This window comes from Choloepus didactylus, chromosome 4 (genome assembly GCF_015220235.1).
Source record: "Choloepus didactylus isolate mChoDid1 chromosome 4, mChoDid1.pri, whole genome shotgun sequence".
Classification (NCBI taxonomy): Eukaryota; Metazoa; Chordata; class Mammalia; order Pilosa; family Megalonychidae; genus Choloepus; species Choloepus didactylus.
In genome coordinates, this window is record NC_051310.1 from 17393578 (window position 1) to 17418359 (window position 24782).

Below are 24782 nucleotides of genomic sequence, written 5' to 3' on the forward strand. Positions count from 1 at the left end.
CACAGGGCTCCAAACCATCAGACTAAAGAACTTTCCACAAATCCTTTATGGATAGCTGCATTTCCTCTTCTGACTTACACTGATATAGCTGACTTGTTCCATGCTCAGGTAAACCTTTACATGGAGCATTATATCTGGGGACTCACTTTCTGGAAGCTCAGAATTTTCCAGATAAATTTCTGGCTTCTTAGTGCCTATCAGTTCAGTTCTCACCTTATCCCCTTCCTCTTGCATTTTACTGTAAGCTGCAAAGAAAGACCAGGCTGCACTTTCCACATTTAGCTTCAGAATCACCTCAGCTAAATATCCACCCTCATCGATCTCAAATTCTGCATTCCATCCAGCATCAGAGCTCAATTTTGCAAAGTTCTTTGTCACTTTAAAACAAGGGTCACCTGTCTTCCAGTTTAAAATGACAGTCATCATTTCTGTCTAAGGCTTCATTGGAGGTACCTTTACAATCCATATTTCTACCAACAGTCTCTTCAAAGCAATCTAAGCTTTTCTTTAAAGCACCTCACGATTTTTCCAGCCGCTACTCATTAATTCCAAAGTAGTTTCCACATTTTTGATATTTGCTGTAGCAACACCCCACTCCCCTGGTACCAAAATCTGTTTTAGTTTCCTACGCTGCTCAAAGCAGATACCATAAAATGGGTTGGCTTTAAACTGTGGGAATTTATTAGCTTACAGTTAGAGTCCCAGGAAATATCCACATCAAGGCATCATCAAGGCAGTGCTTCCTTCCTGAAGACTGACCGCTGGCAGTCCTTGGCTTCTCTGCCACATGGCAGAATCTGCTGATGTCTCCCTTCTCTTCCAGGTTCCACTGATTTCAGCTTTTTTCTCCTGTGGCATTCTCCCCCCACCCACTTTCTTTCTCTCTCTCTGTATTCATTCTGTTTATAAAAGACCCCAGCAAGAGGATTAAGACCCATCCTGATTGAGGTCGGTCACACATTAACTGAAGTGGCATCATCAGAAGATCCTACTTACATTGGGTTCACACCCACAAGAATGGATTAGCTTTAAGAATATGATTTCTGGGATACATACAGTTCCAAACAACCACATGTCCTCTAAAGAACATAGAATAATTCTGTTACTTCCTTTTCAACACTGTTTCAAGTATTTGAAGATAATTTTTATCTAGGACAAACCTTTCTTGTTCCTTTAACCATTCACATGACGTCATTTCCAGATTCCTGACATCACTCAATTGTCAGCATCATAGATTAGAATTATGGCTTTTTAGCTTTCCTGTGAATCTGTTTCTTATTTTTACTTCATGTAGGTAATGTATATTTTTCTTACATATGTGTATTCCTTTAGTTTTCCATGTCTTTCTGTGTAGAACCTCCTCTTTTAGGGTGTGTGTTTCTGCTACATGGGGAGATACATACCTAGTCACTGGAATCCCCATCTGTTCTTCTGCTTGTCCCTTTAAGAAGGATCCCTTCACTTGCCTGGGGTTTCTCTCCATAAACCATGATAATTGAATATAGCCTCACCTAGGAATCAGTGCATAAAGGTCTATTTGCAGCTCTTCGATCGTCTCTGACAGGGTTGCTGCTTTGTTTCACTTTCTCTATCTTCGAAATGTAGAAAATATTTGCCAGGAAGTGTTTATTTGGTATTTCATTTTCCATCAATAAAATGCTTCATTAAATTGTTTTATTGTATTATTATTAGCATAATGTTATATAAATCCAGGTCTAAGTGTTATCAAAGTTATGACATTAAACAAAGCTCTAGTTATTACTCTTTAGGTCAAATCATGTCCCATGGGCCAAGTCCATTGTTCTGCCTGTTTTTGTTTGGCTCATGAGCTAAGAATCATTTTAGATTTTTAAGTAATTAAAATCCAAAGAATAATATTTCATGTTGTGAAAATTATGTGAAATTCAGATTCTGTGTCCATAAATAAAAGTTTTATTGAATGAGCCACACATTTATTTACGTATTGTCTAAAAGGACTGCTTTCGTGCTACATCAGGAGTGCTGGATAGTTGCCACAAAGACCATACAGCCTAAAATATTTACTGTCTGGCTCTGTATGCATTATCCTTTGCTGCGTAAACATTACCCTGAAACCTAATGGCTTTAAAGAACATACATTTAATTATCTTACAATTTTTGTGACTCAGGAATCTGGGCACAGCCTAGCTGGGTGCTACTTCAAAGTTTCTCCCATTGACAGCAGTCAAGGTGTTGGCTGGGTTGTAGTTATTTCAAAGCTCTGCTGGGAACGGATCTGCCTCCAGACTCATGCAGTTGTTGGCAGGATTCATTTCTTTATGGGTGGTTGGCTGGAGATTGCCCTCAGTTCCCTGTCATGTGGGCCTCTCCAGTATGGCAGCTAGCTTCATCAAAGCATGCAAGCTGAGAAGGCAGTAGAAAGAGTCTGCTAATAAGTTGAAAGTCACAGGGTTTTATAACCTAATCATAGAAAGGACATCCCATCATGTTTACTATATGATATTGGTTATAATCAAGTAACTAATACCAGCCTACACTTAAGGGGAGGGGATTACACAAGGCCATAAATACAGGAGACAGGAATCATTAGGGCCTGTCTTAGTTTGCCAGAGGCACTATCACAAATACCGCACAATGGGTTGGCTTAAGCAATAGAAATTTATAGCTCATGGTTTTGAGACTAGAAGTCCAAAATCAAGATGATGACAAGGCTTGCTTTCCCCCCAAAATCTGGAGCATTCTGGTGATTGCTGCCAGAGTCTTTGTGATCCTGGGCTTATATTTCTGTCACCCATCACTTAGCCACACCCTCTCCTTTCTGGCTTCTGTGACTTCTGGGTCCTCTTTATAAGACCTCCAGTAATCCAGATTAACACCATCCTGATTCCGTTGGCCACTCCTTAACCAAAAATAACATCTTCTAGAGGTCCTGTTTTCAAGGGGTTCATACCTACAGGAAATGCAAATTAAGATTAAGAACATGTGTTTTCTTAGATACATGACTCAGTCTACCACAGGGGCCATCTTAGAAGCCTGCCTGCATGGACCCTTTCCACAAACCTTTTTCTGCATGACAGTTCCAGCAATGTAACTAGAGCACAGGGACAAAAGGACAAGGTGAGAAACAGGGTGAAGATGACCCTTCCCCTTTGCACTCAGCTTTGTACCTTCTTCCCTTTCATCATCCATTTGATCTTTTTACTGCTAGTCACTTACATGATATATGGGGGTATGGGTGATGTTAATTTGCCCTGGGGGACCTGAATAAAACCTTTCTCCTCTGGAGAAGGTCCATCAGAATCACAGCCTGGTTATCAGTTCTTGTGCTTGCCCCTTAGTCCCTCACAGCTGCACCTGAAGACCTGATCTTCTGTTGTTCCCAGCTTATAAAGGCACTTTACTGCCACCTCTCCATTATTCCCGTCACCCTGAAGTCTAAAAAATCAGCGTCATGCGTTTTAGAACGGACCACGGATGGAAGAAGGTGACCTTTCCCATTCATGGTTCTGTCATTGAGTTTGGTCTGTGGGTGTGGAGAGCCCCAATATCCATCATGAACTCATGATTCTCCATGGCCTCTCTGTAAGGGTCTCTTCCTTTATCCTGACGATAACCTTTACTCTTGCTTTTTGCCTCTGGCTCTTTTCAATTTAGCAATCTTTTTGAAATTCCTTGCATTCTACCTGGCTCTTGGATCTGTACATTCTCTTAGTTTTATTGTCACCTACAGTCATTTGGCCTCAGTGAACCCCCAAGGTCTGAGTTCTCTATCCTCCCCCATCCTTAGCATCACTTAAATAGTGAGAACTGGGTATGTAGAGAAGTAGAGTCATCAAGAGCATTTTCTGAATCACAGTAAACAGGGTAGAGAAGAAAAGGGACAGGGATGTAATCTGCCAATAAACACTGTAGTGAGTATGACAATGCACCCAGCTTTAGCCTAAGCTGTGGCCACCTCTGAGATTATGATTACATTCAGGCATGTCTGGTAAACCAGTGGAGTAGCCCCACCAGTGATAAAATGATTTTGTCACTGTACCAAAGTCCAAGGAAAAGGAGCCCAGGCAGATCAGCTCAGTTCACCAAGGAAAATTTAGCCACTGGAGAGGAAGGGCAATTCTGAGTAGTATCTATCACTTTTAGGGAGAGGACACTGTCAATTGACTAGGGAAAAAAAAGGTTGTTTTTTACCAAAATCTTTGCAGGACCATACATCTTTGAGTCCCATAAAACCTCACAGGGAGCAGAGGCTTTCTCTTTTCAGCACCAGAAGCAGCAGCAAGAAGGGAGTTCCTCCAAGTGGCTTCCCAGGTAGTGGTGGTAGGAGACCCATTCTCATGCTGGGTGGAAGAGGGAAGTGAGATGCGAAGAAGATATGAGCTCACGTAAGACATGCCCTGGGAACCCCAAGGAATAGAGTTGCAGATTCCGCAAAAGCAGGTAAGGGTACCAGCCAAAGAATCTCATTTTATCATTCTTAATGACCTAGGTGGTGTGGCCTAGGGAAACACAGGTTAGATGGATCAAGGAAGAACTCAGAAATACCCAAAGGGAAGTGAAGGCAAGGGACTCTTGTCAGCCACTCTGGTGGCCTAGAGAAGGTACCCTCCTCTGCAGTGACACTGCTGAGGGCACTGCTCACCACGCAGCACTGTGAGCCAGGCTCTGTGCTGGGTCACCCAGGTGACCTACTTAAACCTTACAGCCCTGAAAGGTAGGTCACAGCGCTCACTGTTTTACAGGTGAAGGAACAGGGCTTACTTGTCTAGGGACCTAGAGCTCTTGTGCAGTAGGACTGGGGTCAAATATAAAGTGATTGGAAAGCTGCTTCATGCTCTTTTATGAATAACAGTTGTTTGCTTGTCGCTGTTTTCTTTTCTAGTCAGGCAGATGCTTATTTAAGATAAAGGAAAGGGAAGCACTGACCCATGGACCATAATAAGGGAATCCATTGTTTCATGCATCATTGGACTATTTTGAGTAATTTTTAGAGTGCCACAGGGCACACAGGTGGGCCTGCACAGGGGCGGTTCAAAACTTCCTTCCCCCTTGCCACTCTGTACTGCTGTCAGTGAATCCATGATCTTATAAATGAAGTTCATTTTATTTTTCCTAAGCGTAGCTCATGTTATAGTTTAAAACATACATAAGATGGAAACAGTCGTAAATATAACACTGAGAAACAAACAATATTTTGATATATTTCAGTTTAGTCTTTTCCCCCTGCATAGTGTTGTGCTTACACTAGAAACATAATTTTATATTTTGCAGTTTTTGCTTAAATTTGTGTCATAAGCATTCTCTAATCATAAACCCTTTGTAAACATAATTTTGTAATGGCTGTAGAATATACTGTTGAGTGCCAATATATACTTTACTGTTCCCCTAATGTTGGACAAAAATTTAGAGTAAGCTAAGTCACAGAAAGCTTTCTAACTCAGGCAGGCATATACTATACTTAAGTAATTCCATAATTCTAGGACCACATGGAAACCTGGAAGTAAGAATCAACAACATTAAGTCACAAAACAGGAAAGATTGTGAACCTTTAAATAGATGACCAAATAGAAATAACAAGGAACTAACCTATAAGAATGCATACCATCTGCAAAAATGCAGAAAAGTTACTGTGAGCATCTCACTGAAACTGTGAAGGAGAAAGATCCTGAGTGAGGAAAGGTGTGGTAAATGGCAAACAATAGACAACTATTTATCCAGTAAATATTTGTTGAGTACTTTCTATGTGCTAAGCAATGTTCTAGACCCTGAGAATTGAGCAATGAACAAAACAGCTTTAGCAAACAAGGAACAGATGGTTAGGAAGTTTCTCTGATAAGGTGATCCTTGAGCAAAGACTTTGAAGTGCACAAGTGCTCATTGCCCATTATTACTAATGTGTTCAAGGCCATTAGTATTTTCTTAATTGAGAATTTTTTATTGTTATATTTTAGTGAATGTGCAAAACACACATACAGGGTTTCTAGGTTCCCCTTTTCCCCCAATATTATGTTATGAAAATTTCTAACGTGTAGAGAAGTTGCTTAGGTTGGACACCTGTGTATTTACCACGTAAATCCTGCCTTGAATGTTTGACCATCCTTGCTTATGCATATCTATCCCCCCATCCATCTCTCTCTCAATCATAGGTTTTATTTTTTTTTATTAAATTCAGTTTATTGAAATACATTCACACACCATACAATCATCCATGATATACAATCCACTGTCCACAGTATGATAACATAGTTATGCGTTCATCACCACAATCTATCTCTGAACATTTTCCTTACATCAGAAAGAACCAGAACAAGAATAAAAAATAAAAGTGAAAAAAGAACACCCAAATCATCCCCCCATCCCACCCCATTTGTCCTTTAGTTTTTATCCCCATTCCTCCACTCATCCATACACTAGATAAAGGGGGTGTGATCCACAAGGTCTTCACAATCACACTGTCACCCCTTGTAATCTACATTATTGTATAATTGTCTTCAGGAGTCCAGACTGCTGGGTTGGAGTTTGGTAGTTTCAGGTATTTACTTCTAGCTATTCCAATACATTAAAGCCTAAGAGGTGTTATCTATATAGTGCATAAGAATGTCCACCAGAGTGACCTCTCGACTCCATTTGGAATCTCTCAGCCAGTGAAACTATTTCGTCTCATTTTGCATCCCCCTTTTGGTCAAGAAGATACTCTCAGTCCCATGATGCCGGGTCCACATTCATCCCCGGGAGTCATACTCTGCGTTGCCAGGGAGATTTACAATCCTTGGAGTCGGGTCCCACGTAGTGGGGAGGGCAGTGAGTTCACCTGTTGAGATGGCTCAGTTAGAGAGAGAGAGGGCCACATCTGAGCAACAAAGAGGTACTCAGGGGGAGACTTAGGCACCATTACATACAACTTTAGGCTCTTCTTTGTGGTAATGAGCTTCATAAGGGCAAGTCCTATGCTCGAGGGCTCAGCACATCAAACCGCCAGTCCCAATGTTTGTGACAACATCAACACCAGTCCAGGTGAGGATGTCCAATACATCCGCACCTTCCCCCAGATCCTCGGGGCTGGGGAGGGGGAGGCTGTAAATATATTTTTTATTATCTGCCCAAATTACTCTAGGATGTGTCACTATTTCACTGCAGCCTATACTAACCTACCGTATCTCACTTCCTATTCAAAGTTCCATGCAATTGTGGTGTTTGAACAAATCGACTGTCGAGTTGTACCGTTTAGAAAATTTAGATCCATAGGTTTAATTTTAATATTGATGCTTTTACCCCAATTGGTAAATTCTTAGGCTAGTCAATTGTGAATTTCTTTTACCACATGGATTTTCAAAAACCTAACTTTCATGAATGGGAAGGAATCTTCTATTTGTTTTTATATTATTATAGTTTTAAATTTTATTCCATTTTATTTTTGCATGTAATTTTTCAATCCATTTGGAGTTTATATTGGGTTGTGGTATAAGGCAAGGGATTAACATGGTTATTTCCCAAATAGCTCGTTTTCCTAACTCATTTGTTGAGCAGCACAGCCTTTCCTGTGTTGGTTGGTCATTTAAAAAAATAATACTAAGTTTTTATAAATGCCTGGGTATTTTCCAAGTAGCTTTCCTGTTTCTTGATTTGGCTGTTGATTTTACTGTATTGTTTTAGAATTCATTTCAATATGTAGTTAGGGAAATTCCCTCTCTAATTATCTTTTTGGAAAAATTTTTGGCTGTGTTGTTATGTGCTTATTCTTGCAGATGAATAGTAAAATTCTCTGTATTGTGGAACATCTTGTTGGAATTTTAATTCATATTTATATTTTTTGCTTTTTTGAAAGAGATCTTGCCTCATCTGTAAAACAGGGATAGTAAAGCATCCTTTTGGTAGGATTGTTGTATGGATTAAATGATAACATGCACGTGAAGAAGTGTGTACGATGTGTGTCAACCCAGAGCCTGTTCTGATTTTAGAGGGCTTTAAGATTGATTTGGGTCCTACCCCACTGCAGCTCATTTCTGGAGTTTCCTACATCCGTTCTGAAGAAGGGAAAGAGAACTGACTCTGGGTTATTACCAGTTCAGACATCAAGCCCATTGGAATGGGTGAAATGTCTCCTGCCTTTGTTGCAGGTGCTCTAGCACTGTGAATGAGTAGAAGTTCCTGGGAATCTCCCACCCACACCCTCCTTTGCAGTGCCCATTCTGCACAGCCAGCAGTGGGCTCAGGTTCAGATTGACATCCCCACTCACCGCTCAAAACGGCTGCACTCTGGCACCAGTGTTACATAGTTTTATAAAGGATGTGGGGTTGGAAATGTAGTGTATCAGCATGACAGCATCATACTGCTTCATCAGGGTCCTTCCAGTAGCTGGGGTGCAGACAGCCTCAACACAGAAACTCTATCTTATCACAGCCCCTGAGCAGAGCTCCCAAGCCCCCACAAGGATACCTTGGCCATAAGAGATAACACAAGGAAACCAAAGCTTGTGTTCTCCAAAAGTCTTTTATATAGTCTTGGACTTGAAAACCCTCAGGGCCTATGTACCAGCTCACAGTCCTCCGTCCAGGTGCAGTTCATCTACCAGGCTTACTTTTTTTTTTAATGATCACAAAGAAGCCACATTGTTTTTATTGACAATTCAATCTCTACACATATACAGTACTGCACAAATCATAAGTGGATCAACAATTATATTAACAATACAAACTCATGAGCATTTACAGAAAGCTGCTGTTTCAGGTTTGGTGCATTTTGTGCCAGGTACTTGAGTGAATATGACAAACAAAGGAACTTGGGTGCTACGTCAGTCCATGAGAATTAGCTTTCAAGAAAAGCATATTTGCCACCTTACCGAATATATCAAACCCAAGAAAATTGATGACAAAATGAACACTGTTAAAGAAAATTTGGTGATAAAAACATTAGGTTAAAATAGTTTAAAATTTTAGCAATTGGATTTAAGATCCAGAAGGTATAAGCACATTGGGAATTTTAAGACCCCCAAGTTCTTCACAATTGCTACTACATTCTAAAAGGCTACTCTAATGTCTTCCCCGCTAGTGTAAACTATTGTTTCATGGTTTAACGGAAGAAACAAGATTGCAATTCACATAAATGGGTTTTAAAATAAGACCCTCACCATTCAAAATAAAATAAAAATTTACATGATCTCCATCAAATTACTAAAAAATTTTATCAAAATGTTGACCAGACAGAGAAGCCAGGTCACTATTTAACTCTCCTGACTACCAAGAGCGCAGGGAATGCGTCACTTATAGTGGAGGGAGAGCTGAGGCTGAGTCCTGGGCTGCCCTGACTTGCAGTGTGGGCTGGGACAGCCCTTGGCTTCCCTGGGGTTCTGCTTACTCAGCTGTCGAGTTTAGCGGGGTGTGGGCTAGGTGGCCTTTAGAACACCTTTCAACTAAAAGAATCTAAGTCAGCTTCAGACCCCATTTTGAGCAGACTTTTAGGGTGGTAAAAGAAATGGATTAAGACACACATGGTGGAGTATTTTCTGCCTTTTGTACCATCATTCAGTTCTAGGAAATCTTTGCCGAAAACTTTCATCTAATGGCTGGTACTGTTAAAGGGCAGGCAAATGAGGCATTCAGCAATGACAATTTTGATTAAAATGTAAAAATGCTATGCTAAATTTTGGTAGAAATGCAGTACACTATCACATTACTACAAGTAGTCAGGATTTCTTGCTTCTGAATTTCAAGAGCCACCAATGCTGAGGGAGTAGCACAATTCAAGCTATTTGTTAGAGATCTACATGAAATCCTACCACTAAGGCAGCTTCAGTGAAACTGGTTCTAACAGAAAGGTTGCAAGAGAGTTAAGTGTAGGGTAGGATTTTTCATTTTCTTTACAGAACAGAAAAATGATCCAAATAGAGTAATGACTCATTTTTCATCCTCTAAAAGGGATAAAAGTATCACTGCTTGAATTCAATATACTGGCCTCATTTTCAAAATGCATTACTTTATTTCCTCATTAGGTAGCCAGACATTAGAAACTTGGAGAACATGATGGTCACATTATCTCTTTAGTGAGCCCCAAGTCTTCCAGGAGCATCCCTGGAGCCTACAGCTGAAGAAGGCATCCTGGGATGTCAGATATCAAAGTTTTCTCCACAGCCAGGGCTTACTTTTACAATAACCCGGCACATCTGACATTCCACCTTTATCTTAACCCAGTATTTCAAGGTAGCAGTGTAAGAAGAAAGCATATCCAAGATCATCTTCACATGGAGAAAAAGTTTAAGCTTTTTCTGTTCTTCTTCCTGGCATGGCAGGAATTAAGTGACAGAAACAGTCTTCAGAACCTCTCTGTCCTGCTAGGGAAGCTCTGTGCACCCTGTCTGCAGGGACAGCAGGAACCTTCAGTGAGTCTCCTCTAACCTTGCTGCTGGTCCCCACTGTCACTTTTGGATGGGTGTGGCATGGTTGTCATCTGCTGGGGGATACTCCTGTTCGTTTTCTGGCTGTAGTCTTCCCTAAGGAAAGGGAAAGGTTTGGGACTATCACTGGTTGTTCTCCTTGCTCTTCCAGCAGCACTGTTTTCAACAGAAACTCCTTCATATTTCCACTGTAAACCCAGTTACTTCCTGATCTGATCCTTGCCTCATCCAGATCTGAAACTAGTTCCCACACATGGCCCAGGCTGCACACTGACACTGTTGTTTGTCTTCCCAAAACAGCCTCCCCCAAATTGTACATGGGTCCCCGTCTGTTCCTCCTTCCAGTCTTGGCATCTCAGTGAAGCCAGCCCTGATTTTGGGGCTCTCTCCTCTCTTGGTGCTCCCTCCTTTTGTGGATGAACCCCCAATGACTGACATTTCTCTTCGTATGTCTTCACAGGACTGGTAGTTCCTTGAGGGCAAAAAGAGTATGTTGTGCCTTTACCTGGTGCCTAGCATAGAGAACATGCCCAATAAATGCTGACTGACTTATGGTTTAAGAAATAATGGAGAGTGCTTAGTCACTCCTCTAAGTGATGTCAGCAAAAGTACATTGATCAGGGCAAGATGGCAGCAGAGGGAGGTGTGGAATTTAGTTAGTCCCCTGGAGCAACTAGTAAATAGCCAGGAACAACTAGAAAATAGTCTGGAACAACTGATGGGGGTCATGCATGACCAGAGAACATTGTACACCAGTCAGGAATAGATGGAATGGCTGAAATCGCAGCATAGAACTGTAAGTAAAGCTCCCCAAACTGCAGAGCTGGGTCCACTGGGAATTAAATACCCCCAACAGCATGGTAGGCTGAGTTGCAAAACTTCGCTGTGAGAAAAAGTAGCAGTCCCTGCTGGGAGCAAGGAAATGTAGCTCAACCAAGCTCCAATTGTGGTTGTAATTAAGAAATTTGGACTACTGAATACAGATGCTATGAGCACAGATAAACCTGGAGCAAGCAGGAAAGGAACCTGGAGGTTTATCCTGGCAGAGGGGAGGCAGGGCTGACAGAAAAAAAAAATACGTAAATAAAACTACAGATTCTTGGAGTCCGTTGAGATCAGAATACTGGGAAAGGGCTGTGCCCCAAGAAAAGGGGCACACAAAACCGGGTACCAATTCCGGTTCTTGCCTGGTGAACTGGAGGGCTAGGGACTGGTTCTGAAAAGGGGACTTCTTGCTTTTTTCCCTCTTTTTTTTTTTTCCTCTCTTATTCTAAGTAGCTCATTAAAGAAAGCCTCAGCCATTTTCAATTGTCAGCACTGACCCAGGCAACGGTGGAGTTAAGATGGTCAGAGAGTCAAAGGAAAAACTCAAGTCCAGGAGACAATTCCCTAAAGGGCTTATCTTCCCTAATAAAAGAGGGGGGCAGGGCCCAGCTCATATACAGCTTAAGCATGGCTTCTGACACCCTCGTTCCCTGGCCAGTACTGGGTCCACTGGGAATTAAATACACTGCACCTCTTTATGCCAGGAGGGAGCTGTGGGCTGACAAGCACCACCTTCTTGGCAGGATAGGGAAAGAACAGAGTCTAGAGGCCTCACAGGAAAGTCTGACAATCAGCTGGGTCTCACCGTCAGGGAAACCTGATACTTAATACAGCCTTCTCCTGAGACCCAGGCCTGTCTGGTCTTTGAAAATCTGATTGGGGTAATCAAGGAAACCAGATGCCCAGACAACAAAAAATTACAAATCACACTAGAAAAAATGAAGATATGGCTCAGTCAAAGGAACACACACACTTCAACTGAGATACAGGGATTGAAACAACTAATTATTAATCATATCTCCTAAATCAGTTCAAAAATCAAATCAACAAGTTGAGGGGAGATATGGCAAAAGAGATGAAGGATATAAAGAAGTCATTGGGTAAACATAAGGAAGAACTTGAAAGTTTGTAAAAACAATCGGCAAAACTTATGGGAATAAAAGGCACAATGGAACAGATGAAAAACAATGGAGACATACAACAGCAGATTTGAACAGGCAGAAGAAAAGATTTATGAACTGGAGGACAGGACATCTGAAATCCTACACACAAAGGAACAGATAGGGAAAAGAATGGAAAAATAGGAACAACATTTCAGGGAATTGAATGGCAACATGAAGTACATGAATGTACATGTCATGGGTGTCCTAGAAGGAGAAGAGAAGGGAAAAGGAACAGAAAGAATAATGGAGGAAATAATCACTGAATCTCTTATGAAAAACATAAAATTACAGATCCAAGTAGTACAGCTTACCACAAACAGAAAAGATCCAAGTAGACCGATTCAAGACACTTATTAATCACACTATCAAATGTCAAAGACAAAGAGAGAATTCTGAAAGCAGCAAGAGAAAAGCAATCCATGACATACAAAGGAAGCTTGATAAGGCTATGTGTGGATTTCTCAGTAGAAACCATGGAGGCAAGAAAGCAATGGTATGGTATATTTAAGATGCTGAAAGGGAAAAACTGCCAACCAAGAATTCTGTATCTGGCAAAACTGTCCTTCGAAAATGGAGAGTTTAAAATATTTTCAGACAAACAGACACTGAGAGTTTATGAACAAGATACCTGCTCTATAAGAAATACTAAAGGGAGTGCTACAGGCAGATAGGAAAAGACAGGAGAGAGAGGTTTGGAGAAGAGTGTAGAAATGAAGACTATCAGTAAGGATAAAAAGAGAGAGGGAAAAATTAAAATAATGTGAGATAGACATATAAAATCCAAAAGACAAAATGGTAGAGAGTAGACATTACATTGAGTGAAATTAGCCAGAAAGAAAACAATGGATACTGTATGGTCTCACTAATATGGACTAACAATGATGAGCAAAATTTGAGAGTTGAAACACAATAGAAAGAGGTTAGAGATCGGGCATTTGATGCTGAAGGAGTACAGAAGGTTCAACAGGATTAATTGTATAGATCCAGAAATGGATAGCACAATACTGTGTAATGGTAGCACAATATTGTAAGTACTCTGAAGAAAGATGAATGTGAGCACAGTTGAAAGAGGAAGGCTCGGGGCATGTAAGACACCAGAAGGAAAGATAGAAGATAAAGACTGCAATTGAATAACTTAGAGAAACCTAGAGTGGTCAATGATGGTGATTAAATGTACAAATATAAGAATGTTTTCAAATGAGGGAGAGCAAATGAATGTCAACATTGCAAGGTGTTGAAAATTGGAAGGTATAGGGGAAAAAATACAATCAGTGCAAACTAGAGTCTATAGTTAATGATAACATTGAAAGATGCTTCCATTAATTGTAACAAAGGCAATATGCCAAAGCTAAATATCTATATGAGGGGGATATAAGAAAGTGTTAATGGGATTCTTGGTGGTGGTGATGTTATCTGACCTATTCATTGTATTTTATTTTTATTTTTCTTCTATCTTTATTATTTTTATTCTTCATTTTTTTCTCCTTTTCCTCTTTCTTTGGGGAAGAGATGGAAACGTCCTCATATAGATTGTGGTGTTGAATGCATAATTATGTGATTATACTGGGAATCATAGATTATTTACCTAGGGAGGATTCTATGGTGTGTGAATACAACTGTTTAAAAAAATAAAGAGGGATACAAGTGATGGAGAATGTGTGTAGAGAGGGATATACCTATTCCCTGTTGATAAGAAAGTAGAATGGCACAGCCCAGCTGGAGGGCAGTGTGGTGATTCTACAGGAAGCTAACTATGGGGTTGTCATATGGTCCTGCAACTTGGTTATTGGGTATGTACTTGGAAAAACAGAACAGGGACATGAGTGGACACTGCACACTGGTGTTTATGGCAGCCATGTTCATGACTCACAATGGATGAAGGTGGCCTAAGTTGCATTGATGGATAAACAGAATGATGAACTGTGGTGTATACATACAATGGAATACCAAATGGCAGCAAGAAGGAATGAAGTTTTGAGGTATGCACCTAGGTGAATGGACCTGAGGACAGTATTTTGAGTGAAATAAGCCAGAATCGAAAAGATAAACATTATAACACCTCACTAATATGGACTACCTATAATGTGCAAACTCTGAGAATTGAATCTGAGAGCATAGGTTATCAGGGGAAGACAATAGTAAAGGTTTCTAGATTGTAAGCTCTTAACAGCAGTCACATCTATTCCTGAGTTGTGATGGTTGTTTCTATATTCTGAGATGATGAGCCATTTGTGTATAACTTGGTTAGTCCCTGGAACTTTGGGTATCTGTGTGACACCTGAGACTCAGAGCCAGCGTTCAGCAGCTATGAATGTCAGTATTACCCCATACAGGAAATGTTAAAGAAGCTGAAAAAAATTTGAGACTTTAATTAGAGATACACACAAAACGGACTTGGTTAGGATTAAGATAAATCAGGCTAAAGGGAAAAGGATGATATTGACTGTGTTTTAAAACTTCAACTGCTGTGTGAGACCATAGGAAGAGATGTTTATTTGGTGCAAAATCTATACTTTTTGTAGCAGACTATATAATTTAACTTGTGTGGTTGGTTTATTCAAACACCATAATTACATGCAACCTTGAATGGGAGCAAAATGTGGTTGGTTTGTATGTGGGACATGACTGCCAGGCATATAAGTCTCCCTGGCAACGTGGGTCATGACTCCCGTGGATGAGACTGAACCTGGCATTTGGGATTGAGAAAGCCTTCCTGACGAAAAAGGGAAAGAGAAATTAAACAAAATAAAGTTTTAGTGGCTGAGAGATCTCAAATGGAGTCGAGAGGTCATTCTGGAGGTTACTCTTATACATTATATAGATGTCCCTTTTTAGTTTTTAGTATGCTAGAATAGCTAGAAGGAAATACCATAAACTGTTGAACTGCAATCCGCTATCCTTGATTCTTGAAGATGACTGTATAAGTATATAGCTTATATAGTGTGACTGTGCGATTGTGAAATCCTTTTGGCTCACACTCCCTTTATCCAGTGTATGGACAAATGAGTAGAAAAAAAGGGGACAAAAAGTGAATAATAGGGGGAAAAGGGAGTATGAGATGTTTTGGGTGTTCTTTTTAAATTTCGTTTTTATTTTTAGTCTTATTTTTTGAAGTAATGAAAATGTTCAAAAATTGATTGTGGTGATGAATGCACAACTATGTGATGATACTGTGAACAGTTGATTGTACACTTTGGATGATTGTATGATATGTGAATATATCTGAATAAAATTGCCTTAAAGAAAAAAAAGTACATTGAGCTATGCCCTGATCTTACATGAAGAGTTCTTGCCTGTGGAAGTAAATTAAAGATGGAGAAAGTTGGGAAAATTATGCCTATTTTCTCCTGAGAAACAGAACTCCCTGTTTCTTGCTCTGATATGCCTGTGTCTGATATGGGGAGAGGATTATCTCCAATGCTGATAACGCTGACAGGCAGTGAGCAGGAATACTAAAAAATAAAAAATAAGAGAGGGTACTATTCCTTTCCCTGTCCTACCACCATTTTCTTTGGCCCCACAATGGAGTGCTAGAAGTAGAATTATCTTTTAAATTAAGAACACTGATGGACTTTTTAGTAAAAACTTAACAGTTCTGCTATCATTTTACTGATTCAATGAGTACTTGAAACAGTTTCTATGCCTGTGTTTTTGTGTGGCTGCCTTAGAATGAGGGAATAGAATGGTTAATAGCCAACACTTATCAGACATTTGCTGTGTGCCAGATGCTGTACTGAATACTTTACGTGTTAATTCATTTAGTCATAATAATATCCGTTTTACAGTTGAGGAAACAGAGGTACAGAGAGGTTAATTGACCGCCTCAAGGTCACATAGCCAAAAAGCGGCAGAGTTGGAATTTGAGCTCGGTCTGGCTCCTAGTCTATGCTCTTATTACACTATCTATTCCTTATACATTTAATATCTGTTTTTGTTCCATAACAGTTATTAATATTTTGACCCATATAGAGGATCTTTTTATAAACCAAATAACTAACTGCTTATCTTCATTTATATTCTGTGTCATGCTTCTTAATTTCAGTCATTCCCCTCCATTATTTTTTCTTATTAAATTCTTAATCTGGCTTTTAAGAGGTAGAGAAGTGTGTTTGGATTGGACTGGTTTCCTCTGTGACCTTAGAAAAATGCATCAAGATACTTGATTATGTTAATTTTTTTATTTTCCGTAATAAATAGTAGAGTTTACTCCATTTCTGGGCTCCGCCTGCCTCATAGGGTTTGCCTATCTGTTTTATAGTAGCAAATAACAAAGCAGATGCTTTCACCCCCATGAAAAGCTCTGGTGTCTGTTTTGAGATATCAAGAATTGAACCATATCCAAATGGTTGGCTCATCCTGCCTGGGTCTTATTTCCCTCTCTGCTCTCCCGCCGGCCCCATATGTTTGCTGGCACACAGGGAAAGATTATGTGAGCCTGATAAAGTTGAAGTTCTCTTTTGTCCTTTTAATGAATTCACCTACCTGAATTCATTAATAGTTGTTGTCATTGTGAAATATTTGATCATAACAATTCTGATATAGCCCTAAGCAGTCACTGCCACCTTTTTTTTTTTTTTTTTCAATTAAGTATTTAAGGATCAGCCTCCCATTAGGGCTGATTTTTACTGAAAACTGATTCAATGCCTTTTGTTCCAGCTTACTTAAGTTTCATAACTTTGATTTCATGATATCTTATTTGAAATATTTTTATCTCCATTTTTCACATGTGGTTCAGTCTCAAAGTATGTTTCACTTATACTTGATTTTGCTAAAAATGTCACTATAACTTCATCCTCTGATTGTTTTAATAGCAAGCTTTATCTGCCTACAGGAGAATATTAAAAAGTGAGCCTCCTTATCCTCAAGAAATGAGTGCTTTAGCCAAAGACCTAATTCAGCGTCTTTTGATGAAAGATCCCAAGAAAAGATTAGGATGTGGTCCACGTGATGCAGATGAAATCAAAGAACATCTCTTCTTTCAGGTGAAATTTATTCAACAGATGATTTCCTTTCCTCTGCTGTTTTCAGAATGCTCAGCATTGTTGGTGAAATGAGTGAACACAGTCCTTCTTGGGGTCACTTTCTCCTTATTTTCAGTGTCCCTTTGCATCTTTTTTTAAGTGGCAGGGACCCTTTAGAAAGGACCAGAATTCCATTTGTTAAGACGTAAATGGTTTTTCTCCCTAAATAGAGTGAGGTGGGGGTGGAGAAGATCATATAGCAGTTTTGCACATTCCAGTTGGTTAGAGTTTCTAGGTATTGGTTTCCATGTATAATCTTGAGAATTAGGCATATGTTCTGAGGAAACTTTTATTATAATTTTTACTCCTCTTTCAGTTCATGAGCTATGGCTATCACTGTGCTTCACCTTTTAGATGGTGGTTGTGTCTCTTCTTCTTTTCCCAGGAGAAATCTTAGAAAATTCAAAATCTACATGTTTCTCTATTAGTATCTATAACATATAGAGAGATATTCATTTATTTTCTTTTTTACTTGTGACAGTTCTTTCTTATTCTGAAAAAGCCTAATGAGACCATTCTTCAGGGCACCAGCACAACTGCTCAATTTTGTTTGCTCAGTTTAGTCCAAAAAACCATCAAAGATTAAATAAGTTAAATAGAGTAAGTTGGCTAGTTATTTCAGTCAAAATGATCAAACCTGGGATATCATGACCTTGATTTCTAAAACCCTGAGCTTTTGGCTTCTAAACAATTCCTTCTTATTGATAAGCATGACCTAAATATTTATGATTTAAAGAGACCATCCAAGTTTTGTTTTTATTTTGAAAATTAAGTCCTTACATTATTGTCACCAAAACGAATGAAAAGAGTATACTAAAACAAAGGAAAAACTCTTTTGTAGACTAAGCATGTTAGTTTTTTAAATATGAAAAACAAATACTGATTTACAGTAAGAATTCTTTGTTCTTCTATACTCAAAAAAGGGCATATTTATTCCAGTTTCTCAGTGAAACCATTTTAAAAAATATTAGTGCATGTCCTACAGAAGTTTAGTAACATAGTGAGAAATACATTTAGAATAAAATATACTTCTCAGTATGTGCATTTCAAAGATTCATATGGCTTGGGAATAGTAATATTTGAACAAGCTATTTGAAATATCTAGCTTAGCAGCTTGACTCAGAAATTCACAATCAGGTAAAATTCAAGGAATTAGTCAAGCAAAATACCTCTAATTGTATTTTTCTCCACAGTTCTTTGTGTTTGTGAATATTATATCTTTCTCATTAGAGAAATTTCTCCTTTCCATAGTTTGGAATACTAATGTTAGATTTCTTCATTGCTTTGGCTTTTACAATGATAGGGACACTTTAGGAAAGACTAGAGCTCTATTTTTCTGGACTTAGATGGTCTTTTTTCCCCCTAAATTGGAGTAGGGATGGGGAGGATCATAATAGCATTCAATTTTCTACATACTAAACTTTCTCCTGCTAACAGTCTATTTCTTTAAATTATCCCTTTATTCTAGAAGTTTTCCCTCAGTATGTATGAAATAGCCAAGCACAAATGACATGCTTATAATGGAAAACATTACAACCAGATCAAGGAAAGAATACTAACTAGAAAGCCAAGAAATTTGTTCTGATCCTGACTCTTCCCCCAGCTAATCTTTAAATGAAAACATTAGTTCTTATTTCTGGACTTCCATCTCCTTCTGGATCTAATAAAGAAGATAACTGAATGATTTCTAAAACCCATTCTAGCTAAAAGTTTGAAAATCTGTAATTTAATGATTTTATATCCTTCGCATCCACAAGGGGGCATAATAAAAACATTTTATGTAAGTGAATTTCATCAGCCAAGAATAGCAACTTTTCATGTTTTACCAACCCTGAAATCACTATGCATCTTATAATGGACAGCATCTTACTATTCTAATTGGTAATTCTTTTTTCTTTCTTAGTAGTATGTAAAGTAATGGTATATCTTACTATCAAAGATAGCATCTTAGATTCAAAGAAATGTGATCATAGAATATCTGTAGGATTCAATTCAGTTATTACCTGATGTAGTTTTAAGTGGCTAGCAGCAACATAAAGAAGACAGAAGAGTGGGTTAGATTTGAATGATGTCAAATACAGCAGGTAAACAGTAAATGTCTGACATGGGTAGAAAGGGAGCTTGGATTATTCCATGGGGGAGGAAAGAGGCAGTGTTTAAAATGTTTGAATACAGTTCATTCAGTGAGAAAAGAGCAATTAGATCAGTATGATAGTTGGTATCGTTTAAATGCATAGACATAAGCAAATGTGTGATTTGTAGCGAGTTTGTTTATTTTTTAATTTGTCCAGATGACCAGAAGGAAAGGCTAATACAGGAGGAGAGTGAAGTAAGACTGCCTCTAGAAAACAGGGAGTTTCCTTAGAGTTAGTATTCGTATCCACAGTGTTTTAAAGCCCTTTATTGATTTTTTTTTTTTTTTGGCTTAATACCTGTCTCTAGAAGCTCAGGACAAAATTAATTTTCTATTATCCCTAAAGGTAAACTAGGGTGTCTTGAAGCCCCCAGAGGATAGCACAAGATTCCCCAGTGACGTAAAGCAGCCGTCTCATCTTTTAGACACAAAGTTGGCTGAAGCCTGTAAGCTGCAGTCTGAAAATGTGTTTTTGCCTGGAAAAGAATATTAATCATTGGTTTGAAATCTGTGCCCTTATTTTTAGCCTCTCTCCTTATTAATCATTTAAAAATCCTAATCTGTAGTTGCTATTCCTGGAAAATATATGTTGACTTGATTGATTTCTACTTTGTACCAATTTTCTTGCTCTGCTTTAGAAAATAAATTGGGATGATTTAGCTGCCAAAAAAGTGCCCGCACCGTTTAAGCCAGTCATTCGGGATGAATTAGATGTGAGTAACTTTGCAGAGGAGTTCACAGAAATGGATCCCACCTACTCTCCTGCAGCACTTCCCCAGAGCTGTGAGAGGCTGTTCCAGGTAATCCCTGAGTACGCCTGCATACACTGGCTGTGTGTGCTGCAAAAGAAAAGATTAATTTTCCCATATTAAAATGGGTTTTTGGAAAAAAAAAAAAAGATTTTCTAATCTTAAGAATTATTAAGCGCAAAGATACTGCAAAACTGAAGTTTGTGGTTTGCTAAACAGCAGGTACTGTTTGTGTGTTTATTTTCAACATAAAGAAGTGTTAATTTTATGCCAGGCATTTTATTTTTGTTCAGGCTCTTTTATAAAAAAATTCACAACTAATTTACTTTACCTTTAGTTACATAAAAGGATCCTTAGTCAATAAACAGTGTTACCTGATTTTTTTCTTCAGTGAGTAATCCTAATTGCATTCCAGCTATTTAACAAAGATTTAGAAAGGATTTTGTTTTTAGAGAAAGATGTTTGTCAGACTTAAGATGAAATATTCATGGCTTCATTTCTTTGACTCCTCTAAGTGTGTCTTTAGAATACTTTACTCTGGCCATGCAGACTGCGTCTCTCTTGTTCACTCTGCATCACCAATGTCTGTGCAGGACCATAGTAGATGTTAGAGAAGTGTTTGCTGAGTGAACTAGCTTGACCCGATTAACTGTCTATCATTATACCAGTTTTGGTTCAGCTCACCATTCTGCAGTTAGATTTTATGTTTTTTCCAAAACTCAATTTTAAATTTAATTATTCTGAAGTAATGTCAAATAATTGCTGAATTAGAAACTAACTGTAATAAAACTAACTGTAATAAAACTTGTTATTTTCCTAGTTTGAAAACTGTTAGCACTAGGACCACTTAACTATCTTTTTTGAGCAGTTAGCTTGTTAATAGGCAAACATTTATCAGCAGTGCTAAAGAATTATAGCTAGGAGTCCAATTTGTGGGTAGAATGCAGTAGAAGTATTTTTCTGTCTTTTAATTTTGAATTGGTTTAATTCTGCCAGAAGATGGCATTATCTCCTTCTGAAAAGCATTTTTCTTTTGATTCGAAATGATCCTGCATTTTGAATTGCAAATAAAATAAAATTAGATTTATCTCAACAAATATTTGAATGTTTTTCATTCATTTTTTTCTTGATTTAAGAAAAAAAATCGTCACAATCTAGTCTGCTAAACTGCAAAGTCTCAAGTCTTTATTCTCTACCTTCTCTACCTTTTCTTTTTTTTTTTGTTTTTTTTTTGTTTTTTTTTTGTTTTGTTTTAGGGCTATTCCTTTGTTGCGCCTTCTATTCTGTTCAAGCGTAATGCAGCTGTGATAGATCCTCTTCAGTTTGACATGGGAGATGAACGTCCTGGGGTTACAAATGTAGCCAGGAGTGCAATGATGAAGGTATAAAGATGTGTGGTTATTTAAATGACATACTTGTAGTTTTCATGAATGTTTAAATGCCAACACTAATTAATGTCTTCAAGTCTGTAAAGGTGAATTTAATAAGCTTACTATTTGATTAAAGCACAATTTTTAAAAATGAATAAATGGGAATAGTAATGTTTGCCTTGGAGAATTATAACATAATTTAAATGAGCTTTTTTAGTGATATAAAATATATATCTTAAATAAATGCTATAGATAAAAATAGTTCAAATTAGATGAATTTTAGATAAAAATAGAAATTAACTCTAATTAGATGAAATTTAGATTACAGATATATTCCATTCATGTTAATATTAATAATTTTCTATTACTCTACAATTTTATTTATCCCTGTGTGTTACTAATATTTTCTTAAGTTAAATGCTGTTGATTTCTTATCAGGACTCTCCATTCTATCAACACTATGACCTGGATCTGAAGGACAGACCATTGGGAGAAGGAAGTTTTTCAATTTGTCGAAAGTGTGTACATAAAAAAAGTAGCCAAGCATTTGCAGTGAAAATAATCAGCAAAAGGTATGACCATTTCTGGTAGTGTTTCTTATGTGTTCATCCTAACCAATGAGTTCATTTGGTAAATGAAGATATTTCTTTAAAAGAGTATTAATGGTATATTTTAAGGCTTTTTACCCATGGGTTTTAACTACTTGGCTTATCTGAGAGTTGTTCCAATATACTTTTAGCTGTAGTAGATATTTTCTGATAAAGTAATCCATTTTAGGCACAAATCATAGTATGTCATGCTTTTGAGTTTATTATGAGAAAACTTTCTTGTGGCAGGGATATTTAATCAGACTTGCTTAGTGATTTCAGCAGATGTGGCTATTCTTATTAGTTGTATATTTGAAATACTTTTTTCTTAAATTATTTAGGGAGCCACTATTATTTAGCAAGTTAAATCTTTCAGAGCCAGCTAGTTGTTTTGGTAACTAATTATTACCTCCATGATTATATATTCTTATACCAAATCATTGGACAAGTAGAGCATCCATTTCTTCATATGACTAGCTCTTTTCTGACTCAGATATATAAATTTTTTCCAGAATAATGTGTTACTTGTTCTGGTAGTGTGATTCATTACTTTCCTGGACACCTCATTCTGATACTCTAACATATATATATTCTAAATGCACTGTAAATAAAAACAAAATTAGATTTGGGGCAATACTGGCATAAAAAGCTTGAAGAAATATGTAGAGGCTAACTACCTCATCTTGCAGGATGGAAGCCAATACTCAGAAAGAAATAACAGCTCTGAAACTCTGTGAAGGACACCCCAATATAGTGAAGTTGCATGAAGTTTTTCATGATCAGGTATTACACATTTTTTCTGTGTGTACTAATTCACGTACAACGTTCTGTCTTTCAGCAGATTTGGTGATGCTTCTGGGTTAGAGTCAGAGATGTGGGACATGACCCAATCACCAGAGAGGGCAGAGAAACCAAAGCACACACACTCTTACCCACCCCCAAATCAGTTCATCCTTTCACTTCTGCTTTTCTCACTGAGTAGAAGCCACATATGCCATGGAAGGTAGGGCAGTGAGATAGGAGCTCAATGGCACTGTCATCGGCTGCAGTGAGTGTGCTTATTGCCCATTCAGCTGCCCCCCACCATGACGTAGTCTCTGCTTACCTCTCAGTACTCAGTAATGGATATTGGTTTTCAGCCTTCAAGTTTCCTTTCACTTCTAGAGTAGAGCTTAAGCCTAATTACTGCAAGTTAAGAACAAAGAAAAAGAAAAAAGGCAAGGATATTCCTCTTTCATCTTCCAATGCCAAGCAAATTCTCAGACCATAAGCCGGGTCATGCTGCTCCCTCTTCAGCACTCAGTCCTACTTTTTAACAGGAACCTAACACAGAAGCTTATAACTTTGGATAAGGTAGGGACACCATTGTATCAGGTCCATATCTCCTTCTCAACCCTCCTGCTGCAACCTCCCATGACAGAGATTGCTCCATTACAGTATTCTTTCCCCCAAGACTATCTTAGAGATGAAGTTCTGCTCAAGAAGACACACTAGGGACAGGAGCCAAAACCTGTCCTGGATGTGGTTTGCCCTGATTTTACCAATGAAGAACCTGAGATTCAGAAGGGTCTTGAGACCTGTCCAAGGTCACGTAGCCAGTCAGTAAAAATCTAGTGGGGAGAACCTGGTCTCCAGTACTAGGCTCTCTTCATTGTGCTGCTGTAACGTACTTCAGCTGGGATAATGTGGCCTGGTTCTCTACCACATTGAAATCTCCCAAAGAAGGATACATCTTGGTGAAACTCTGGCAGCAGCAGCAGTAGCATCGTACTGTAATAACTGCTGCCATTTGTTATTGAATATCTTCTGTGGTCCAGGTCCCAACCAGATAGTCACCATGTACCATCTTATTCAGTGCTTACAGTAACTCTGTAAGGTGAGAAAACAGAAACTCACAGACAATAAGTTACAGGATCTCGCAGCTTATAAGTGGTGATGCTAGGTTCTGAGCCCAAGCAGTCTAACTTCAGAGCTCAAGCTTTTAATTACTTTGTAATAGTGCCTTAGGGGAGGCAGAAACATGGCCTGGTTTTCACAGCAGACAAGTGAACACTCAAAAATGACATCATCATCTGCTTTCTCTTTGGTTCTCCTTGATCCTCTACCACCTCACACCCCATCGAGCTATTCAGTGATAATGGATCCATCACCAAAATAGAATTCTAAAAGAGCCACATTACGCTTTGTTTGACTGCATGGTATGTGAATATATCTCAATAAAATTGACTTAAAAATAAATAAATAAAAGAGCCACATTGTCCCTCACCTCCTTCCCACAAAATATGAGAAGAGACTGGACAATCTCTTGTTGAAGATGATATGGAGGAAATTCACATGTCAGTCAAGGAATCGGTGGGTAACCTTAGACATCCCCTCTGGTTTTGCAGTAGTGCCCCTTGTAGCATCACAACCAGACATTTGACTTCTGACTTTCAGACTGATGTCAGAGCTTGGGAACTAGATCCCTAATTTTTTGTTTGTGTCACAAGTTAAATTTATTTACTATTATTTTTATTTTCTTGTTGTAATACATATAATAAAATTTGCCATTTTAACAATTTTT

At 38.4% G+C, this 24782-nt stretch overlaps 1 protein-coding gene across 3 annotated transcripts in view; it reads left to right on the top strand.

Annotated features, from left to right (window-relative positions):
• The window catches only part of RPS6KA5 (ribosomal protein S6 kinase A5), a 231590-nt gene that overhangs the window by 172060 nt on the left and 34748 nt on the right, over positions 1 to 24782 (top strand). For all 3 annotated transcript variants that reach the window (XM_037832058.1, XM_037832057.1, XM_037832059.1), the window contains 5 exons: positions 17190 to 17340; positions 20152 to 20313; positions 21519 to 21644; positions 22071 to 22204; positions 22909 to 23002. In XM_037832058.1, the coding sequence (XP_037687986.1) occupies positions 17190 to 17340; positions 20152 to 20313; positions 21519 to 21644; positions 22071 to 22204; positions 22909 to 23002 (667 nt within the window). The remainder of the gene's footprint in view (positions 1 to 17189; positions 17341 to 20151; positions 20314 to 21518; positions 21645 to 22070; positions 22205 to 22908; positions 23003 to 24782) is intronic.